Genomic DNA, 18,188 nt, shown 5'->3' with positions numbered 1-18,188 from the left:
GAGAGGGAGCATTACGAGCAGCATAAGGCGAGGCAGGCTGAAATTAGTCAGAAGCTGATGAGCCGACACTATCTGCTGGAGCCGATCGACCACCAGTCCATTAAGCGCCATGGCGAGCGCTTCCTTAGGATGCGGGAAGAGCTTAATAGAAGGCATCAGGAGGAGATCTAGCTGCAGTTCCAGTCGCAGGGCTACAAAAAGCCGAACATCAAGCTTGAGATTGCGGAAATGCTGCGGGAGTAGAGGAGAAGGGTGGCCCAGAAGTAGCAGGAGGAGAGGACGAAATCCCTTCACCGCCTGGAAAAGATCAAATCCTATTCTCAAGGGGTGCTGAGTGCCCGGAGACGGACCTAATCCAACCGAGAGCAGAGCCAGAAGGACCACAGCTTCGTACAGAAACCAGTCAGACACTAATTCCGTAAGATCGACTACCTCAAGCGGAAGTCCGAATAGGGGCTGCAACCAGAACAGCGACTCCACAAGGTGCTGTCCCACAAAGAACGGAACTCCGTGCATTTCGTGATCTCCTAGCTGCAGCGGTACGACGAGGGCCTTAAAAGGAAATAATAAGTGGCCCGGGTGAAAGGCAGGCCGCAGGGATTCAGCAAGGAGTATATCGACCACATCAGCGTCAAGCTCAGAGAGCTGTCGAACTACTGATCTTTGTCATGGCTTATCTAATTGCAGATGGAGCGTGCTTCGCTGAGCCTGGACCGCAGGCTGCGGCTGGAACAGCTTGACATCAAAGCGAGGGGGCTGGTCACGAGGGCGAGGACACCCAAGGCGAAGAACAGTTCGTTGATCGACAAACTGTTGAAACTTGATCTCGAGGGGGAAAGCAGCGAGCCGTTGGTCTGTGACAAGCTGAACGAAAACAACTAGGAGAAGCAGAACGCCTACGAGCTGGCACAGAAGCACGCCTCGGACAAGCGCTAGAAGCCAACGATCAAGCGTATAACTGTGCAGCGAGCCAGGATCGTACTGGAACGGCAGCTCGAGCACACCATCCACACTAGGTTCGACGTGATGCGAGAGAAGCACACCAAAGAGAAGCTGAAAACCCGGGTGAAGTTCAATCAGCGTCACATGACCAGCGAGCTGGCAGCAGGCGTAGACCAGAACACCCAGAAAGGCATCCGCGCCAACTACAACGCCAGCATCCGGGACTAGTTCTAGGCGATGTTCTGCGTGCCAGTCTGAACAGATTATAAATCAAATGTAGTGTACGGGCTGCAGGTCGTTCTTCACCTAGAACGAGATCCTGCAGGAGGAGGGGCTGACCGTCGAGATGAAGAACTACTCTTATCCGATCAGGAGCCTGGATATCAAGAGGATCCTCAGGAAGACGATCAATTCACTGATCAACACTTTGGGAGGGGCGATTTATTGTAGTGTTGATGATGAGACTGGCTGTGTTATGGGGCTGCCTTTGACGAGGAAGGAGCAGGACTAGTACCGCCTCCTTGTCGAGGAGCTGGTGCGTGGATTCGACCCGAAAGTCGAGATGTCAAGGGAGCAAGTCAGGACTGTCTTCTTGCCGGTCATGTCTGCTGCCAAGGAGTTCACTGGCAAGTGGGTACCCAAAATCGTGGTCGAGCAGGGTGACCCCACCAAACTGTATACTTTTTCGGATACCCTGATCATCGAGGAGAATAAAGAAAGGCGGGAGTACGAGGTGATGTATGCCTATGAGAGGTATGCGGCGAGTTGCCATCGACTGAATGGCCATGAGATCAAGGAGGCGGCCTGCCAACGCGGGGTGGAGAAGCGCCCCAAAAAGGGGTTTCATGAAGGCTGCCATCCTTCTCCACTGTAAGTAAAGCAATAAAACAAGCAAAGCATACGCTTCGACTTCACAGATGAGCAGCTCATCACAGTCCTCTAGAACTATCTGTTCAAGGAGCTGTTCGAGCTGACGATGATCTACAACGCGGAGAGGGTGGAGAACTGGCTGTCGTTGAGGTTCGAGAAGGAGAGTGATGTCTCTACGGTGATGAAGATGGTGGAGAATAATCGGGAGGAGTTTAATAAATACTTGAAGTTGGATGTGGTGCTGCAGTCGAAGTTTGGCGGGGTTGGGGTTGGGGTTGGGGTTGGGGTTGGGGTTGGGGTTGGGGTTGGGGTTGGGGTTGGGGTTGGGGTTGGGGTTGGGGTTGGGGTTGGGGTTGGGGTTGGGGTTGAGGGCAAGGATAAGGAGGGCAAGGATAAGGAGGGTAAAGAGAATAAGGAGGGCAAGGACAGTAAGGAGGGCAAGGACAAGGAGGGCAAGGAGGGTAAGGAAGGAAAGGAAGTCAGGGAGGAGGTCTCTTTGAGGAGGGTGGAACATCATCCAAGAGTAAAATCAAAGCCCGAAGAGCGCAAAGAGCGGCCTGACCATATTTTCTACTACGTTTTTACCCACCTCAACATAAAGAAAACTGATCATTTTTTTACTCTGCTTGACGAGAAAGCCCCAAAAATCAGAAAAATAAGGGGTCACAACTCAATCCTGTTATAGTTTGAGGACATGGCTGCTAGAAAACAATTTTCGACTATGGTCAAGGAAAATTCCGGTTTGCTAATTAGTTTTGGTCATAGGGAATTAATACTTCACGGCGTGCCGACCGGCTTCATATCAATCCACAACATCTATGACCGCAAGGAGCAATAGCTCATCATGTTTATCAAGCAACTCACAAGGCGCTCTAGAATCGAGCTGTTGGACATCATAGTCGAACGGTCCAGCTGCCTGATCGAATGCTCCGTGCCAGACACGGTACACCTCCTGGACATACTGATCAGCAACCATATCATCCGGTAGGAATTCGGGTTGAAAGGCAAGAAAAAGGTCAAATTCATTCTGGAAACATCATGAACATCCAATGCTCCGTTTTTTATTAGGGAAGACGAAAGCGGGCTATTCTGCTATGAAGGGTGGGATTGAGTAGTGGCCGGGGCCTGGAGTCCAGTCCTTGCTGGGAGGGTGTCGCCCGCTTGAGAGGGACCAGCTCGCACCCTTTACGAAGGTGTCGTGGAGTTGGTAGTCGCCTGGGCCTGGGGTTATGTGCGCTTTCGATTTTGAGACGGTCGGTTTTCGGAGGAATTCTTGTTTGGTGGCGAAACTGGTTGGTAGATGGTACGCGCCTGGACCTGGCTGCTTGGGGGGCTGGGTCCGGGAAGGGGCAGTACCCGCCTTCCCGAAAGTACAGCGAGGTGCCGAATACGACCTCCTCACCTCATAGCTGCAGGGACCAGGTGTCTCCTTCTCCTTCGGGACAAATATCGGCTCTGCATACTTGAACCCCCTTGATTCGAGTGGTTTAGAGGCTTCCTTCTGGTGGCGCTATTTAGGAGGTGGATTTGAACCGTCTTTAGATGGGGCAGGTTGGTCTCGGCCTGGTTATGTGCTAGTGTGGGAGTGAGATTTTGGTGGGTTAAGAGGAGGGAAGCTGGTAGGCACCGGGGCCTGGGGTAGGGGGCTCTTCTTGTTTTTTCTTAATAATTGGTTCTGGTTCTGGTTTTGAAAGCGAAATTCTTTAGCTCATAATCTAGTAGTCTCCAGGACCAGGTAGTTTTTACTATTTCGGGAAAATATAAGCTTTCGAAAATTAAGCTTGAGGGGCGCTCTAAAACTTGTCTGCTGTAGGGTTGAAATCACCAGGGCCACTTAAATGACTATCCCGTTTGCCAAAAATCGTTTTTGCTTGCAAAATGTATTGCTCTTTTCAGTATACCTAGATTTTTCAGTATTATAACTTTGCGGACCTGGCCCCTTCTCCAGCTTTTTCTATGAAGGCCGGCCTCCAAATTAAGGAATGCTCCCAGTTGTAACAAACTCGCTTGTCAAGTATTGACCTGGCCCAGGTGCCCTCCCTCTTCCGGGCTGTGCCCTTTGGCTGGTTGTGAAAGTAATCCCCTTTTTCGATCTACCTTCATTCTTGGCAATATCATATTGTCCAACCCCTGGCCCGTCAACCGCTTGCTTTGAGGGCTGTCTGCTTGCCGTCGAAAAAGTGAATGACTTCGTGTATCGGGCACTTATTGATGTAGGCTGGGGGTCAGTACTTGGAGTAGCTGGCTCTGCGGGTGTGTCGTGGGAGGGGTACCTGCCAGCGATGGAGTAAGCGGGGGCACAGGGGAATTTGGTGTACATTTTTATTTGACAAAGGCTGGGTTATTGATGAAAGGGTATAAATCAAAGCCTGACCCGAGACTAAGACCACAGACTGATAATCCTCTTGATGACTTTTGGAATACCACAGCTCCCTCAAAGCTGCGGCATTTGGCCAACCAGCCCAGGTTGACAAAGCTGTCCTCTATCATGCAGCGAGACAGTCCGAGCAAGAAAGGAAAATGCAAAAAACTGAACAGCGAAAAAGTTTTGACTCGAGTCGAAAGGAAATCCGGCCTTTCCGTTAGGTGTATGAGCGGGATTTGAAACTAGTGTTTGATTATTTCCGGAAGATGGAGCAGCCGGAAGGAAAAATCATTATGGCGCGCTGCCCCTTCATAAGGGAATCGAAGGCGACCTAGAAAAAGCGAAGAAAAGGATGACTGCAGATGCTCATCAAAAAAGCCGATATTCGATGGGCTCACATCTGGCCTTCCTGCGGATACTGAACGGACGATGCTGAGCCGCGATGTCCTTGATGAAAAACTCATCCTGCTCTCCAAAGATGCCCTTGCCAGGCCCCTTTTCCTTCTTGGGATGGTAGTCCTTCTTGAAGTCTTCTGTCCAGAAGTTGTACTGAGAACTGCCGAGCGAGAGGCTGGAGGTGCTTTTGCTGGAGGCCAGCATTGCGCTTTGTGGGCGGATGGCCTGGGGCTGCTTGAGGTGGGTGATCGCCTCTGCCGGCTCTTTTTTCTTCAGCGCGGGTTTGTACTCACCATGGCCTATCTTCGGCGTGACTTTTCCGCGATCCGCCTTTCTCTTTTGGATCGGATTGCGCTGGTCCTCAAGGTCCCATCCCAGCACCAGTTTTTCCTCCCCTGGTCAGTAACGGACTCAGCTTCATTGTGTATAATGTTTTTCTTGGGCAATCAAAAACGTGATGAGATGGTGCTGGCCAAGGTCAACGAGCTGTCCAAGCGTGGCACCAGCGGGCCCAGCGCCAAGCCCGCCCCCGTGCCAAACACTTTCTCAGCGAGTTACCTGGCGCAGTCCCTTCGGCTGAACGACCGTGAGGAAAGCAACTCGCAGGTAGCCCTTCGCTTCATGAGCTCGAAGTAGCTGTCGATAGAGTACGAGAGGAAGGTGAAGATCACTCTGCCTTACTCGCAGATCATGAAGATCGAGCTTCATGAGGAGCGTGGGGAGGTGATCCTGCAGTACAGGAAGATGCCGAGAGACTCGACCAATATAGTGCAGCTGGTGTTCGCCAAGGAGTATTTCAAGAACGCGGGGGCTCGGCGTTCCTTGCGCAGCAAGTTTGAGGAGGAGGGGCTAGTGGTCACCCAGGACCCTGAATCAAAGAAGGAGAAGGACGACCCCGACGACGACAAACTCCGGTTCTAGAAACTAGGCCCAGACGACTACAAACGCCTGCAGACCATGAAATCGACTCTAAACCAGTACAGCGACGAGGACAAGATCCGGGCCATGGTATAATTCATGCGCGTGAGACCCGACTACGAAGGCCTGCACTGCCCAGTATTCACCTGCAATTCTTACTCCAAATTCTATAAGGACCACAACCAGCTGCGCAACCACCTGAGGCAGCGGCACCCTGAGCTGTCGGCCAGCAGGGTCGAGCTCAACGAGTCAGGCAGCTGGGAAATCGACAGCAAGGCCATCAACTACGTCATGTGCTTCGCGAAGGCCTTCCCCCAGAACACCAAGAAGATCGTCAAATGGTTCAAGAGGAAGCCGCACTGAGCTAGATCGCGTCGAGCATCCCGCCCCTGCGCTCTCGGATTTCGATCACCCGCAGTCTCGCCTCCTTGAAGCTGGCCGCCTACCATCGCACGGACTGAAACAGGACCTGCTCCCTGCTTTTCAGGAGTTGCTAGGTCAGGTCGATCCACCAGATCATCTAGGTGGACTACGTGCTGTCCTAGGATTGGAAGGACGATACTTCGTTGAGGAGGGTGGAGAGGTCCTCGCAGGTCTGGGTGGGGTGGGTGTAGGAGGCTGGGTGGGGGAGGCGGCCGATCAGTTATTTAGACATCGCGAGGTAGGCGGTCAGCCTCTAGCTGCATCGATCATACACCTAGCAGTACTACCCCTCCGCCTTCACAGCCAACTCCCTCAACCCCAACCCCAGCCCATACCTCAACCCCCACCAGCACCCCCACCCCTGCTCACACGTCATGCGATGCCTCTCCAACCAGAACAGCAGCCTGTAGACACCCTCAAACAGATAGAACATGTACTCCAGGCGGTGCTTCAGCCTCTTCTTCCGCGCGACTATGAGTTCCGACTAGAATTGCTAGTCGCAGAAGATCACCTTTGAGATGTGGTCGGTGTGGCCCTCGCAGGAGGAGGATTTGTCTAATTGGAGTTTATTGGCTAGCTTTTGAGAAAGGCGCTAGCGCTAGCCTGCGAACAGAGGCGATTCGGAGACGTAGCTGTGAAGGTCAGTGATGCTGGGTCGGTCCTTGATGCGGGGCTCCACCATCCGAAGGATTCTTTAAGTTGCAAGGCTCTGCAAACCAGGGTGCTAGGAGTGCAAGGGCTATCGAGGCCAGCTCATCGCCCTGTCCCATATCTCTTTGATTGTCAGGCCTTGAGGAATAAGGTTGGGGTGGCGGTTGGCCATGAGCTCGTAGAGCACGAGGCCGAGAGAGTAGATGTCACTTTTGGGGTCGGGGTGTCCTTCCAGCTGCTCAGGAGACATGTAGCTGAAAGTCCCTGATATTTTTTTGGTGACCTAGCTGTGGTACTTAGCCAGCCCGAAATCCGCAAGCTTAAAGTCCATGTCCTCTTCATCGCCCACCCAGAGGATGTTGGCCGGCTTGATATCAAGATGCAAAATCTCGAGGTTCTGATAAAGGTGCTTCAGCGCATGCACCATCTGAAAGAACAGCCGGATGATCGCCTGCGGGGCCAGCGACTGCCGGGCTCGCCTGGTCCTGCCCTCCAAACTGCCCCTGCACTGCTCCATGACCATGTAGTGATAGTTGTTAGATGTGATGCTGCACTTGAGGATGCGGACGATGTACGGGTGGTAGGGTATTTCCCCGAGCATCGTGATCTATTTTGCGAGGGATTTGTCAGGTAGTTCGGCCATCTTGACCGCGAGTTTCAGGCGGGATTAATGCTCGCTTTTTTCACGGGCGACGTACACCGTGCCGAACGCCCCGCTGCCTATTGGCTCGTAGAGGTACAGGCTGAGCCCCTCGCCCTCGATGAACTTGCTGGGAGTCGTGTCTTTGCGCATTTCTGATTAATTTATGGAGCTTGAAAACGGATCGTCCGAGGGGTAAGGAGATATGGCGAATTTCTTAAACAGGAGTAAGCAGGGGGGCTCTGTAAAGCACTGGATATCGTTTTAGTCAGAGGGCGTCGAGCCCATGATGCTGGAGTCGGGGCATACCTGTCTCTGTCTGGTGGTGGGGGGGCCCTGCGAAGGCGATAAATGCTAGTGTTTTAGTACTCTCGAGGCTTGCACCTCAAAATGCTGTCAGTCCTGCAGAGCCCAGTCAAAAAACATGCCTGATTTCCTCATCGAATCGGGTGGCGACAGCTAAGACTTACAGCCCTTCGACATGACCGAATCAAAGATAGAAAAAGTCACCTAAAAGGCAGACCGCAAGAAAAAAGGCTGCAGCTGTGTTAACACCCGATGCTAGAAGAAATACTGCTCCTGCTTCAGCAACTTCATATACTGCGGGCGGGACTGCCAGTGCGTGAACTGCAACAACATGGGCTCCAGCGACTCCGAAAGCAGCATGGCCGTCTCAAAAATCATCACCAAATTCGAGTTTACGCCCTTTGTGATGTAAAGCGACTGACCGCCCCAAACCCCGTGAATACCGACCATTACATAAAAGGCGAATTCCATATGACATGGGGTGGGGTTGCGGGGGGTTGCCGGGGGGTGGGGCGCAGGGGGCATGCGGGAGGGCTCTGGTGGTTTTTTGATTGTTTATGTGGCCGAAGGTAAGTCCGTTGCTGGAGATGAGGGCGAGGGAGTATCACCAGCAGAAGCATCTGCAGGCTTTGCAGGCGATTCGCAGCAGGCAGCAGCCCAGGCGCCTGGCTATGAAGAGGCGGACCAACCCCAAGGCCCTCCAACAGCAGCGCGAAGTAACAAGCCGTATAAACTTTGAGAACCAGTTGCTGGTGCAGCGCATGCTGAGCATGGAGAACCGACTGCCCGCCAGGAGCACCAGGAGACTGCTGTCGGAAGGACGGAGGAGCAGGCAGGTGTCACTCGAGCACAGCAATGCAGTCTATTTCGAGAGAATCGCTAGGATCCGGGGCAGGGAGGGGGTGGTTACGAGGCCGGTCACAACATGATTTCAAAACATTTCGGCCAGGTCTTCCAGCAGACCCAGACGCTACGGGTTGCCGAGGATCAGCTCGGATAGCTGGCTGCTGGTCAGGCTGCCGTACTGGTCGACCCACCCTTCCAGCTTGCTGAGCAGCCATCGCTTGTGCAGGCGCATCAGCAGCTTGCCGTTGAAGTTGCTGGGGGTGAGCGCCTGCAGCTCTTGCTCGTCGAGGGCGTTGAACAGCTTTTTGATGCGGCGGAGGTCGGCCTTGGTGGCTGACTGCTAGAAGCGCGGGGATTCGGGCCAGGGGTGGTGCGAGGAGTGGTGTGGTCTGGCTGCCGTGAGGGCTGCGGGGACAGTTCCTTGCGGACCGGAGACCTACGGTCTTTAACCGCCTTGATATTTCCGAGGATCAGGGCCTAAATTCCTTGCTGCTTGGTGGCCGGCAGCCCGTGCCTCTGCACGAATTCGTGGGCCAGCTGCCCAGGGTCGCTGTGCGGGTAGCAGCGAAGCTCGTGCACCTAGTTGCCGATCGCAAGGTTGAATATCACCAAGGGTGCCTTCTTCAGGCGGGTGGGAGTGGCAGGCCTTGAAACGTCTTTCATTAATCGATTTCAACACCATGGACGACCCTGACCAACCGCTCCAGCAAAAGAAACGGGCCTTTGCGGAATACGGGCTGATCGCGCCCCTGTACAGTGCGCTCCGCAAGCAGAAGATTTACAAACCCACGCCCATCCAAAAAAAGGCATTGGGCTGTCTGCTCGAAGGCCGGGACGCAGTGATCTCCAGCAAGACGGGTTCCGGCAAGACTCTCTGCTACCTGCTGCCGCTGGTCAACCGGCTGTCCTCCCACAGCACGACCGTCGGGGTGCGCGGGCTGGTCCTAGTGCCCACCAAGGAACTGGCACTGCAAGTGACCCAGACCCTCAAGCAGTTCGTGCAAGAGACCACCCTGAAATACTCGCTGATCGTGGGAGGGTTTAGCTATGATGGGCAGTTTGAGAAGCTGGCTTCAAACCCGGATGTGGTGGTGGCGACCCCTGGCAGGCTAATGCAGCTGCTCTAGGAGACGGAGTTCAGTCTGGGCAGGCTGGAGATCGTGGCAGTGGATGAAGCCGATCTGATGTTCGAAATGGGCTTCGGGGAGCAAGTCCGAAAAATCCTCAAGAACACTCCAAAGGCCAGACAGACCATCCTCGTATCCGCGACCATCCCCGAGCAGCTCGGGGAGTTCGCCTCCTCAGGGCTGAAAGACTACCAGCTGATTAAAACGGCAGTCTAGGTGCCATCCACCCTCAAACTGAACTTTCTCATCACAAGGCCTGAGGAAAGGCTGCCCTGTCTGCTCTACCTGCTAGAAACTGTGGTGCGGGCGAAGGCCTGCCTGGTTTTTTGTTCGACCCGGTACGTAGTCGAGTTTTTGGTCGGAGCACTTGGCAGGCTGGGAAGGGAGCGAGTGGAGGGGCTGCATGGGAAGATGGATAGCTAAGCGAGGGCTGAAATCATGGGTGGATTTGGCAGGCAGGGAGGTGTGCTGGTGGTGACTGATGTCGCGGCGAGGGGGCTGGACCTTCCCTTCGTGGAGGTGGTGATCCATTTCGACTACCCCGCCAACTCCAAGATATTCATCCACCGGTCGGGCAGGACCGCCAGGGCCGGCCGCGAAGGGTAGGCGTACTGCATGCTCACCCCCTCCGAATCACCCTACCTGGCCTAAATCAGCCACCTCACAGAACGACCCACTCCTGCCAATAGACACCCGACAGCACGGTCATCAGCTACGGCAAGATACCAGTCTTTATCGCGGAACGGTACCAGCCCAAGATAGCAGCCCTGGTCAAAGACGATCCTTAGCTGAGCAAGATGGAGGCAGTCATGGACCGGGGAATGATGAGGTTCCTTAAAACGAGGAGTCCTGCGAATGGCCCTGCTGTCAAGTAGGCTGCTTCGTACAGGCTGTCCTGTGTTCATTTTATGTTCGGGCAGTCTGAAGAAGACGAAATCCATGAATTCCTGAGGAGAGTCAAACACTACGTCCCCAAACAGTCATACATCGAGCTTGTCAAGGAGAGGATGCTTGAGGAGGTGGATCAGGAAACCGACCCCTTTTTGAACGCTGTGTCGAAGATCAAAGAAACTAAGCAGAGCTTGGTCAGATCAAAAAGCATCAAGGCGAAAAAGCAAGAGAGGGATGAAAAAATGAGGATTGAAAGCATGGCGGCTGCTGATACTTTGGTGGAGGACTATGACCAGCCGTAAGAAAAGGCGATTTTGAACCCTTCGGGTTAAAAGAAGATCAGCAGGGGCAAGAAATCACTTCAGAAAGGGTAGCAATTTTATTTGTCAGTTGAAAAACCGAAAAAAGCTTTTTTTAGGATGACAATAAAATCAGGGAGGATACATCTGCGTGGTTTGCGGATGAGGAGGCAAGCCGGCCAAAAAGGCAGAAGCACGTTCGCGTTTGGGACAAATAAAAGAAAAACTTCAAGTTCAAGTCCGACGCAGAAGACAAGCTCTCATCCGACCGCAAAGGCGAAAAGGCCTACAAAGCATGGCAGAAAAAATACCAACTCCGGCTACAAAAAGAAGGCGAAGCCTAAGACACCGAGCGCGTACGAAAAGGCTAATTCTTCTTCAAGCAAAGGCGCAAATACCGACACGGCTACCACGACTCCAGCAAAAGCCAGGGCAAGAGCTAGCTGCAGAGCAGAACCCAGATCATAAACAAGAAGATCAAAAAGCGCAGATGATTCTCATGGGGTCAATGCTACGACCATTTTATGTCTTTGAGGTCGATGCCCTCCTTTATCATCTACCAGAGCGGGCTCAGCTCGCGGAGTTTGTGAACGGAGGCTTTGAGGTCCTGGATGAAGCGGTCGACTTCTGACTCGGTGGTGAAGCGGTTTATGCCCACCCGGATTGAAGTGTGTGCGAGTTCGGGCTCGATTTTGAGGGCACGCAGGACATAAGACGGTTCTAGAGAGGCGCTTGTGCAGGCGCTGCCGGAGCTGACCGCGTACTGCTTGATCGCCATCATCAGGCTTTCTCCCTCCACCCCCGCGATTGAAAAGTTGAGGCAGCCGTGGATTTTCTGGGTGAGAGAGCCGTTGATCTTTATCTTTTACCAGCTGCTAATTTCCTGTAGGACTTTTTGTTCGAGCTTTTAGATGTGCTGTCGATCGAATTACATGGTGTCTTGGGCGATTTGGGAGGCTTGGCCCAGCCCGACTGCCAGGGCGGGAGCCACCGTGCCTGACCTTAGACCCCGTTCTTGGCCTCCCCCGTTAAACAAGGGATGCATTCTGATCTTTGGCTTTCTCCTGGCGTACAAAGCGCCGACCCCCTTCGGCCCATAAATCTTGTGTCCTGAGATCGACATAAGGTCCAAGTTCATCGCCTCGACATCAATCGGAATTTTACCATAAGCTTGGGCGCAGTCCGAATGGAAAAAGACTTTATGCTTCCTGCAGATCTGCCCTAAGGCCTTGAGATCCTGTTTGACTCCGATCTCGTTATTGACACACATGACGGTCGCCATGATAGTGCTGCTCTGGATTGCATTCTAGAAGGCCGTGAGATCGACCACCCCATCAAGTTCGACTGGCAGATAGGTCACCTTAAAGCCCTATTCCTCGAGTACCCGCAGGGAATCGAGCACGCACTTATGCTCGGTCTGAAGGGCCACGATGTGATCTTTGGTGGCACTTTTGTAGAACCGAGCCACCCCCTTCAAAGCCATGTTGTTGGCCTCGGTGGCACCCGAAGTAAAGATGATTTCCTTTTCGTTGGCGTTGATGAGGTTGGCGATTTGCTTTCTGGCCCTTTCAACGCCCTCCTCAGCGACCCAACCAAACTAATGGTTCTTGGAATGCGGGTTACCAAACACCACCGTTTGGTAGGGCATCATGGCGTCGAGCACACAAGGGTCGATGCGGTTGGTAGCCAGCGAGTCAAAGTAAGCTACCTGGGCAATCGCCCTGCCGAGCCCCCTCACAAGCTGCATATTACCTTAATGCCACAAAGAAATACCAATAAAAGGCAATCACTCGTCAAAGTCGATGAAATGGGATTTGTCCTCTTTCATGTAGTCAGGGGTCTTTTTTTACATGAAGATGAACATCCCCTAGTCGCTTTCCTTGTGGATCTTGGTCAGGCTTTGGTACAGGGTGTTCAGCTACTGGCCTGTGCGGGTGTAGAAGGCGATCCCGAGGGAGCAGTCGATCTAGTGTGACGGTAGTTCTCGGATCGAAGGGCAGCCGAACCCCTCCTCCTGGCGTCTTTTGATGTAGGCGGGGTCGATCGACGATCGGATGTAGTGAGGGTCAGTGTAGATAAACTTGTTTTTATTTTTCCCAACCATAAAAAGCGCACTTTTCGGCCTACCCCCAATCACCCCACTAAAATGAGGCAACTCAAACATTTTTTCAAGCCCGGCAAGATACTTCGGCTGCGGGGTGTCAAGCCCCAGCCTGCACAGCACTATAATCGCCAGACTATTCCTCCATTCCATATGCTCCTCGCAAAACACTGTATCCTCATCCCTCTCAAAGCACTAGCAAGGTTTTGCGCCCGCCTTTTTCAGCAGTTGTTCAATGAGCATCACTCCGCTGTTGTTGATGCAGATGCGGAGATTATGCATTTCTTTGAGAGGGTGCTGCTTGGCGAGGGCCTGCAGACAGTACATGATCTGGGAGGGGCTGTACCACTCGCCTGGGTTGAGGTCGAACTCTTGTTTGGCGGTCCTTGCGATTGCGTGGATGCCGAAGGGACCGTCTTTGTCGGCCATCAGGTTCATCATTTCTGGTGGATTGAAGTCCTACTTCAGATGTTTTTGAAGCCAGACCAATAACTGCATCTGGCCAGTCCTGAGCATACACCCCCACCCGGAGTCTGAAGTCAGGCCACCCTCCAGCTCCGGAAAGTCCCTTGTGTAGGTGATCCACACAATTTTGACGAACTCCTGCCTCAGGCGTTCAATGTCCTCCTGGGAGGCTACAGGGAGGCTCCTGCCCAGCAGCCATACCACTGCCCCCTCCACCCGCTCAAGCGCCAGGGCATTAAAATACCCATAGAACTTGTACTTGAGGCTGAAGCCCATCTCCTTGGCCTTTTCGTACATGAACATTTGCAATAATCAATCGTTACCGGGCTCAAGGAAAGGAAACTCGGTGTGGGTTTTGATGTAGTCCAGGTACAGCTTTACAGCAGGCCTGCCTGCCACTCGCTCGAAGGATTTTATGCGGCTGCTGATCCAGTAGGTGGTTGGCATGCCGTTGAACTAGAGGTCTTTTATTTGGTTCAGCACTCCGTCCATCCTCAGGATCTGAACGTTTTCGTTCCGGGCCAGTTTTTCCCTCAGCTAGTCCATCTTGCGATCCAGCTTTAGAGTCTTGATTTCCCTTTCATACACGATGTACAAAAGCGTTTATTTTTTGGAATCAAGAATTTTCTTTTTGAAGGTTGCAGAGGTAACTTCATGCTCACCCGGAGAAGATGTTTCTCCAGCCAAAACTGCATACCCACTATAATCCGCCATGAATTTTCGAAGCCCCAATGTTGCACCACTGACACCCTCCGTTCCTCGCAAAGGCATGTGGTATTGCAGGTTGTCCGTGGAGAGGAGATACACCTAAACCGTAAGCGAGTCATAGCGGAAGATGGAGGCCAGACTGAGATAGTACGGGTTGGTGGGCGATACAAGACAGCAGATGATGTCGCGTTCTGGTTTGCATGCTTGTGTGACGGATTGGGTCACAGTGTTGGTGTAGTCGTTGGGGGTGGCATCTAGAGGGTGGAATAGAAAGAGGCCTGGTTTGCGGGGTTGGTCTTTGAGGATTGCTTCGATGACCCGGTCGCTGTAGGGCAGCAGGTCAGCGGCCTTGCAGAGCCAGCCGAAAAGCAATAGAATCATGAAAAATACCTGACAAAGTCATCCAGAAAGATAACCCCGAGCCCCTTGCGGTCAATATCCTGCAGCAGGCCCACCACCGCATCTTCTTCAGGGTAGGCCTGCCGCTGCTCCATGAACTCCAGCACACTATAAAACGTTATGTGGCCAGCCTCATCCCCCAGCACCTCATAGACCTTCGCAAGGGCCTGCTCGTCGCACTGCCGGCGGATGTGCCAGACCGTGTTCCGGCACATCAGTTACAGCAGCATCGCCTTGAGGAGGATGTCTTTTTCACTGCGGCTTTAGACTCTTGTTTTGCCGCCTGGCAGGAGGAAGCGGGTGGTTGGCTGGCTGGCGAGGTGCTTGTGGATGGAGAGGAGTTGGTCACGGTTAGGCAGGGTGGAGGTTAGGTCGGACATGTCAAGGGCCTTGATCGAGTCCAGTCCCAGCCCGTGCAGCCCCTGCTTCTGGCGGCACAGGCCTGCCAGAGCATGCAGGTGCAGCAGCTCCTTCAGCACCAAGAAGGCCATTTCCTACTGCATACGTTAAACTATAACTTGTTCACAAGAAAGGACGGTCACGCTTCCTCCTCACCTCCTCGAACAGCTTCAGCCTCTTGACGTTGTACCCCTTGGGGTAGTGGCACACCCCGCGCTTGTCGCCCCGGGCCTTGTCTTTTCGCAGCTAGACGTACTTTTCTTTGTTTTGGATCAGCATCAGGCATTTCATCTTGCCTGTCTAGCCGTGCTCGCCGAAGTAGACGGTCGGGATGACTGCTGATTTGCGGGATTCCGTGCGGTGGGAGTGCCGGCTGACCGTGGCAGACAGTTGGTCGGAGCGGCGGGGCAAGCGCCGGGTTGGAAGGTTGAGGGTTGTGTAGAAGGTTGAGGGAGGGGTTGGCACGTGGAAAGGTTGCAGAGGGGGTTAGAACTGGCGAGGGGCTGAAGACCGTGATCTTGCTCGCTATTGCAGGATATCGCTTGTGCAATGGCCTCCGCCCGTCCTGGTGACAAAGTTGAAAGGTTAGTCGACCGTCTCAACCCTAGCCTCATCGAAGTCAGGGGCGGAGTCACTACCCGAATCACTACCCTTGGCAGCAAACGATTCGGGTCGAGAGGCCAAAGCCTCCAGCGCAACCTGCGCCTTCTTCTTGACCAGGGTCGAGGCGATAGCCCGAAGGATTTCATTGCCGATCAAGAGATAGTCATGGGGAAGCCAGTTCTTTGGGTTGTTCTAGTGCCCCTTAAACGAGCATTCCACGGTATAGACCTGCGCCTTTTTCCTCTAGGACAGCAGGCGGTAGGTTGCCACCCTTTCGGTGCCCTCTCGGTCTTTAGAAATCTTGTAGTTACAGTTCTCAAAGCAAAACAGGTTGCTTTTCTGGGCGATAAAGTAGGGCAGCAGCTGCGCCTCAAGCAAGGCGGCAGGGCTGTCTTCCGCGCAGCCATAGAAGAAATAGCCATGGCGTCGTGAATGCCCGTGAAAGTCCAAGACGTAGGCCACCTAGACATTCCTGCTGAGCTGCGAAAGATACTATTTAGCGTGCGTTATCTCGGGGTGGAGGGATGGCGAGGGGTACTGCCACTTCCGGTTGAGGTCGTGCCCGCTGGCTGAAAATCGGTAGTTGCCGAGTACGACTCCGTCGGGGTTGAGCATCGGGATGACGTGGACTCGAAGTGTTCGAATAGCCCTTTGCTTTGAGGGTGGTCGCTAGCCAAAAATCGGAGCAGCCCTTCGATCGCGAAGCTACCGACTGACTCGCCCGGGTGGACCCTGCCTGTTATGATAATAGCCCGTTTGGTGGCAGCCGGGTGATGTCCGATCCTGAGGACAGGCAGCTTCCTGCCTTCCAGACTATACAAAGCACATCTTTCTCGACCTTGGCAGGCAGCTCGGCGACCATCCTCAGCATCCTGGCATAGGTGTACGGAAAGGCGTATGCAAAGGCGACAGTGGTTTTGGCCCCAACCCTCGAAAAATCGTAGGTGAAGGTTAACGAATAATAATCTACCTCATCAACCCTCCGGAAGAAGTCATAGGAGATGGCGGTCCCGGCCCGGCCCCAGCCGTTGTTGATACAGATGCAGGGCTTCATCCCGTTCTCATACAGCGATCTCCTCTTGCGGAAGGGCAGCACTCGGAAAGTACACGGTTTGTCCAGCCCCTCCACCTAGAAGAAGTACCAATGCCCGTATGCATCCTTGCCGTTGTCTCTGCTGATCTGGCAGAAGAAGGTGCTATCCCGGGCCGAGAAGGCCACTTTGGCCAGATTCCCGGATTAGAACTGAGAGCGAAATAAAATGGAGGAATGGAGGGGCCGGCCTTGGTCGTACAGTAGTGGAAGACGGTTGAACTATTAGAACTGGTCGGGCGGGGATTTGGTCGGGGGAGGGGTTGGGGTGGGGTCTGGGATGTACTTTGATTGTGGGGGGGCGGAGTTACACTGCTCGATCTGGAGGTTGGCAGGAGGGTGATCTACACCCAGTTTGCGGTAGATCGGGTTGGGCTCCGAGATCATGGCCAGGATGTTTGGGCCCGGGCCAACAGGGTCCACAGAAGGCCCCAGCTCGGAGACTCAGCCTCATCAAATTCCATGAGCGATTAAATTATCATCGATCATGTCTTGCGATAGTCATAGTCTCGGTAGTCCCTTCTGTCACGCCGGTAGTAGTGGTCGTCGTGCCGGCGGTGGTCCGATCGGCGGTGGTCGTCGTAGCGACGGCTGCGGTAGCGGCCTGATGTGGAGCTGCTGGAGTCGTGTCGGTCGTAGTGGTGATGGTCGTTGTGGTGGCGGTGTCTGCTGCGGGACCTGCTCCGGCTTCGAGACCTGCTTCGCGACCTGCTCGCGACCTGCTTCTAGGACCTGCTACGGTCCTTGTAATGCCGACGATGCCTACGGCGCGAATCTCTGCGTCGGTGCTAACTACGCTCTCTTTACCTAGGCTGCAATTTCGCAGCTCGGGGACCACCACGAATTCAAGCGGAGGAGGGGCCTGGGCCGCAGGAGGGGGCTGGTCAGCCGATGGGAAGTCTACCTTTTGGTTGTACCTGCGGAAGTATTCTGTCAGAGTGGCCTGCTCGGCCTCACTGAAGGTGTCCAAGCTCGTGCCGATGTCTCTTCCGGATCTCCTTGTGGATGTCGGCCAGCAGGTTGTCGGGGGAGTAACCCTTTCCACGACTTCCAGAGCATTCTTAGCTAGTCTAGTGCCGGGCCTCTTGAGGGGGACTGCTCGGGCGTGGCAGGCTAGCTGGGGTTTGTTTGGGGGGTTTCTGCTTCGATGGAATAGACGCGGGTGAAAAGCACGAACGCCAATTTTTCGCAGGCGAGGTTCCATTCCGAGATTCGCGGAGGAGGAGGTTGTAGAGCCGGAGGTAGGCAGCCCGGCAGGCGCATTCTGGATCAGTTGCAGCACTTTATCACAGGCGTCAATCTACTTTTTGAATTTTTTGGACAGCCCAAAAAAGCACCGGTAGAAGGCCGGCAGCGCCCCCCTGCTCAGCCCGGGCCCGCAGCAGGCTCTCCAGCTTTTCTCTGGATTCCTCCATTAATTAATCGTTGGTCCGCAGATTGTTGCTTCAATACGGGATGAAATCGCATACCGAGAGGCTCGAGGAGGAGCGCAGGCGGAGCGCAGGCAGGGGCTTGCCAAGGCTGCGCTTGGGGCCCGCGCCCTGCTCGAGAGGTGTGGGCTCAGTGAGGTCGAGGCTGTGCCTTTGCAGGCCTGCGGCAACGGAGTGCTCAGGAAACTGGTCGACCGCAGCCGCCAGGCCACAGAGCAACACGATTCTGCCATCTACAAGGCGAAATACAAGCTGGCCGAGGTGGGTGTCATGGTCGAAAGTACCGAACACCTCATCCGCCAGAAGGTGCACTAGTAGC

At 54.0% G+C, this 18,188-nt stretch overlaps 1 protein-coding gene across 1 annotated transcript; it reads right to left on the bottom strand.

Annotated features, from left to right (window-relative positions):
• Positions 1–11,185: 11,185 nt before the first annotated feature.
• LOC127594972 (cysteine desulfurase IscS-like) lies at positions 11,186–12,421 on the bottom strand. The gene is given in 2 exon segments (XM_052056692.1): positions 11,186–11,980; positions 12,143–12,421. Coding segments are annotated over 2 exon segments (1,074 nt in total).
• Positions 12,422–18,188: the final 5,767 nt, after the last annotated feature.

The sequence above is a fragment of the Hippocampus zosterae genome, unplaced genomic scaffold (assembly GCF_025434085.1).
Source record: "Hippocampus zosterae strain Florida unplaced genomic scaffold, ASM2543408v3 HiC_scaffold_346, whole genome shotgun sequence".
In the NCBI taxonomy this organism is placed as follows: domain Eukaryota; kingdom Metazoa; phylum Chordata; class Actinopteri; order Syngnathiformes; family Syngnathidae; genus Hippocampus; species Hippocampus zosterae.
This window is presented reverse-complemented; position numbering and strand designations above follow the sequence as displayed.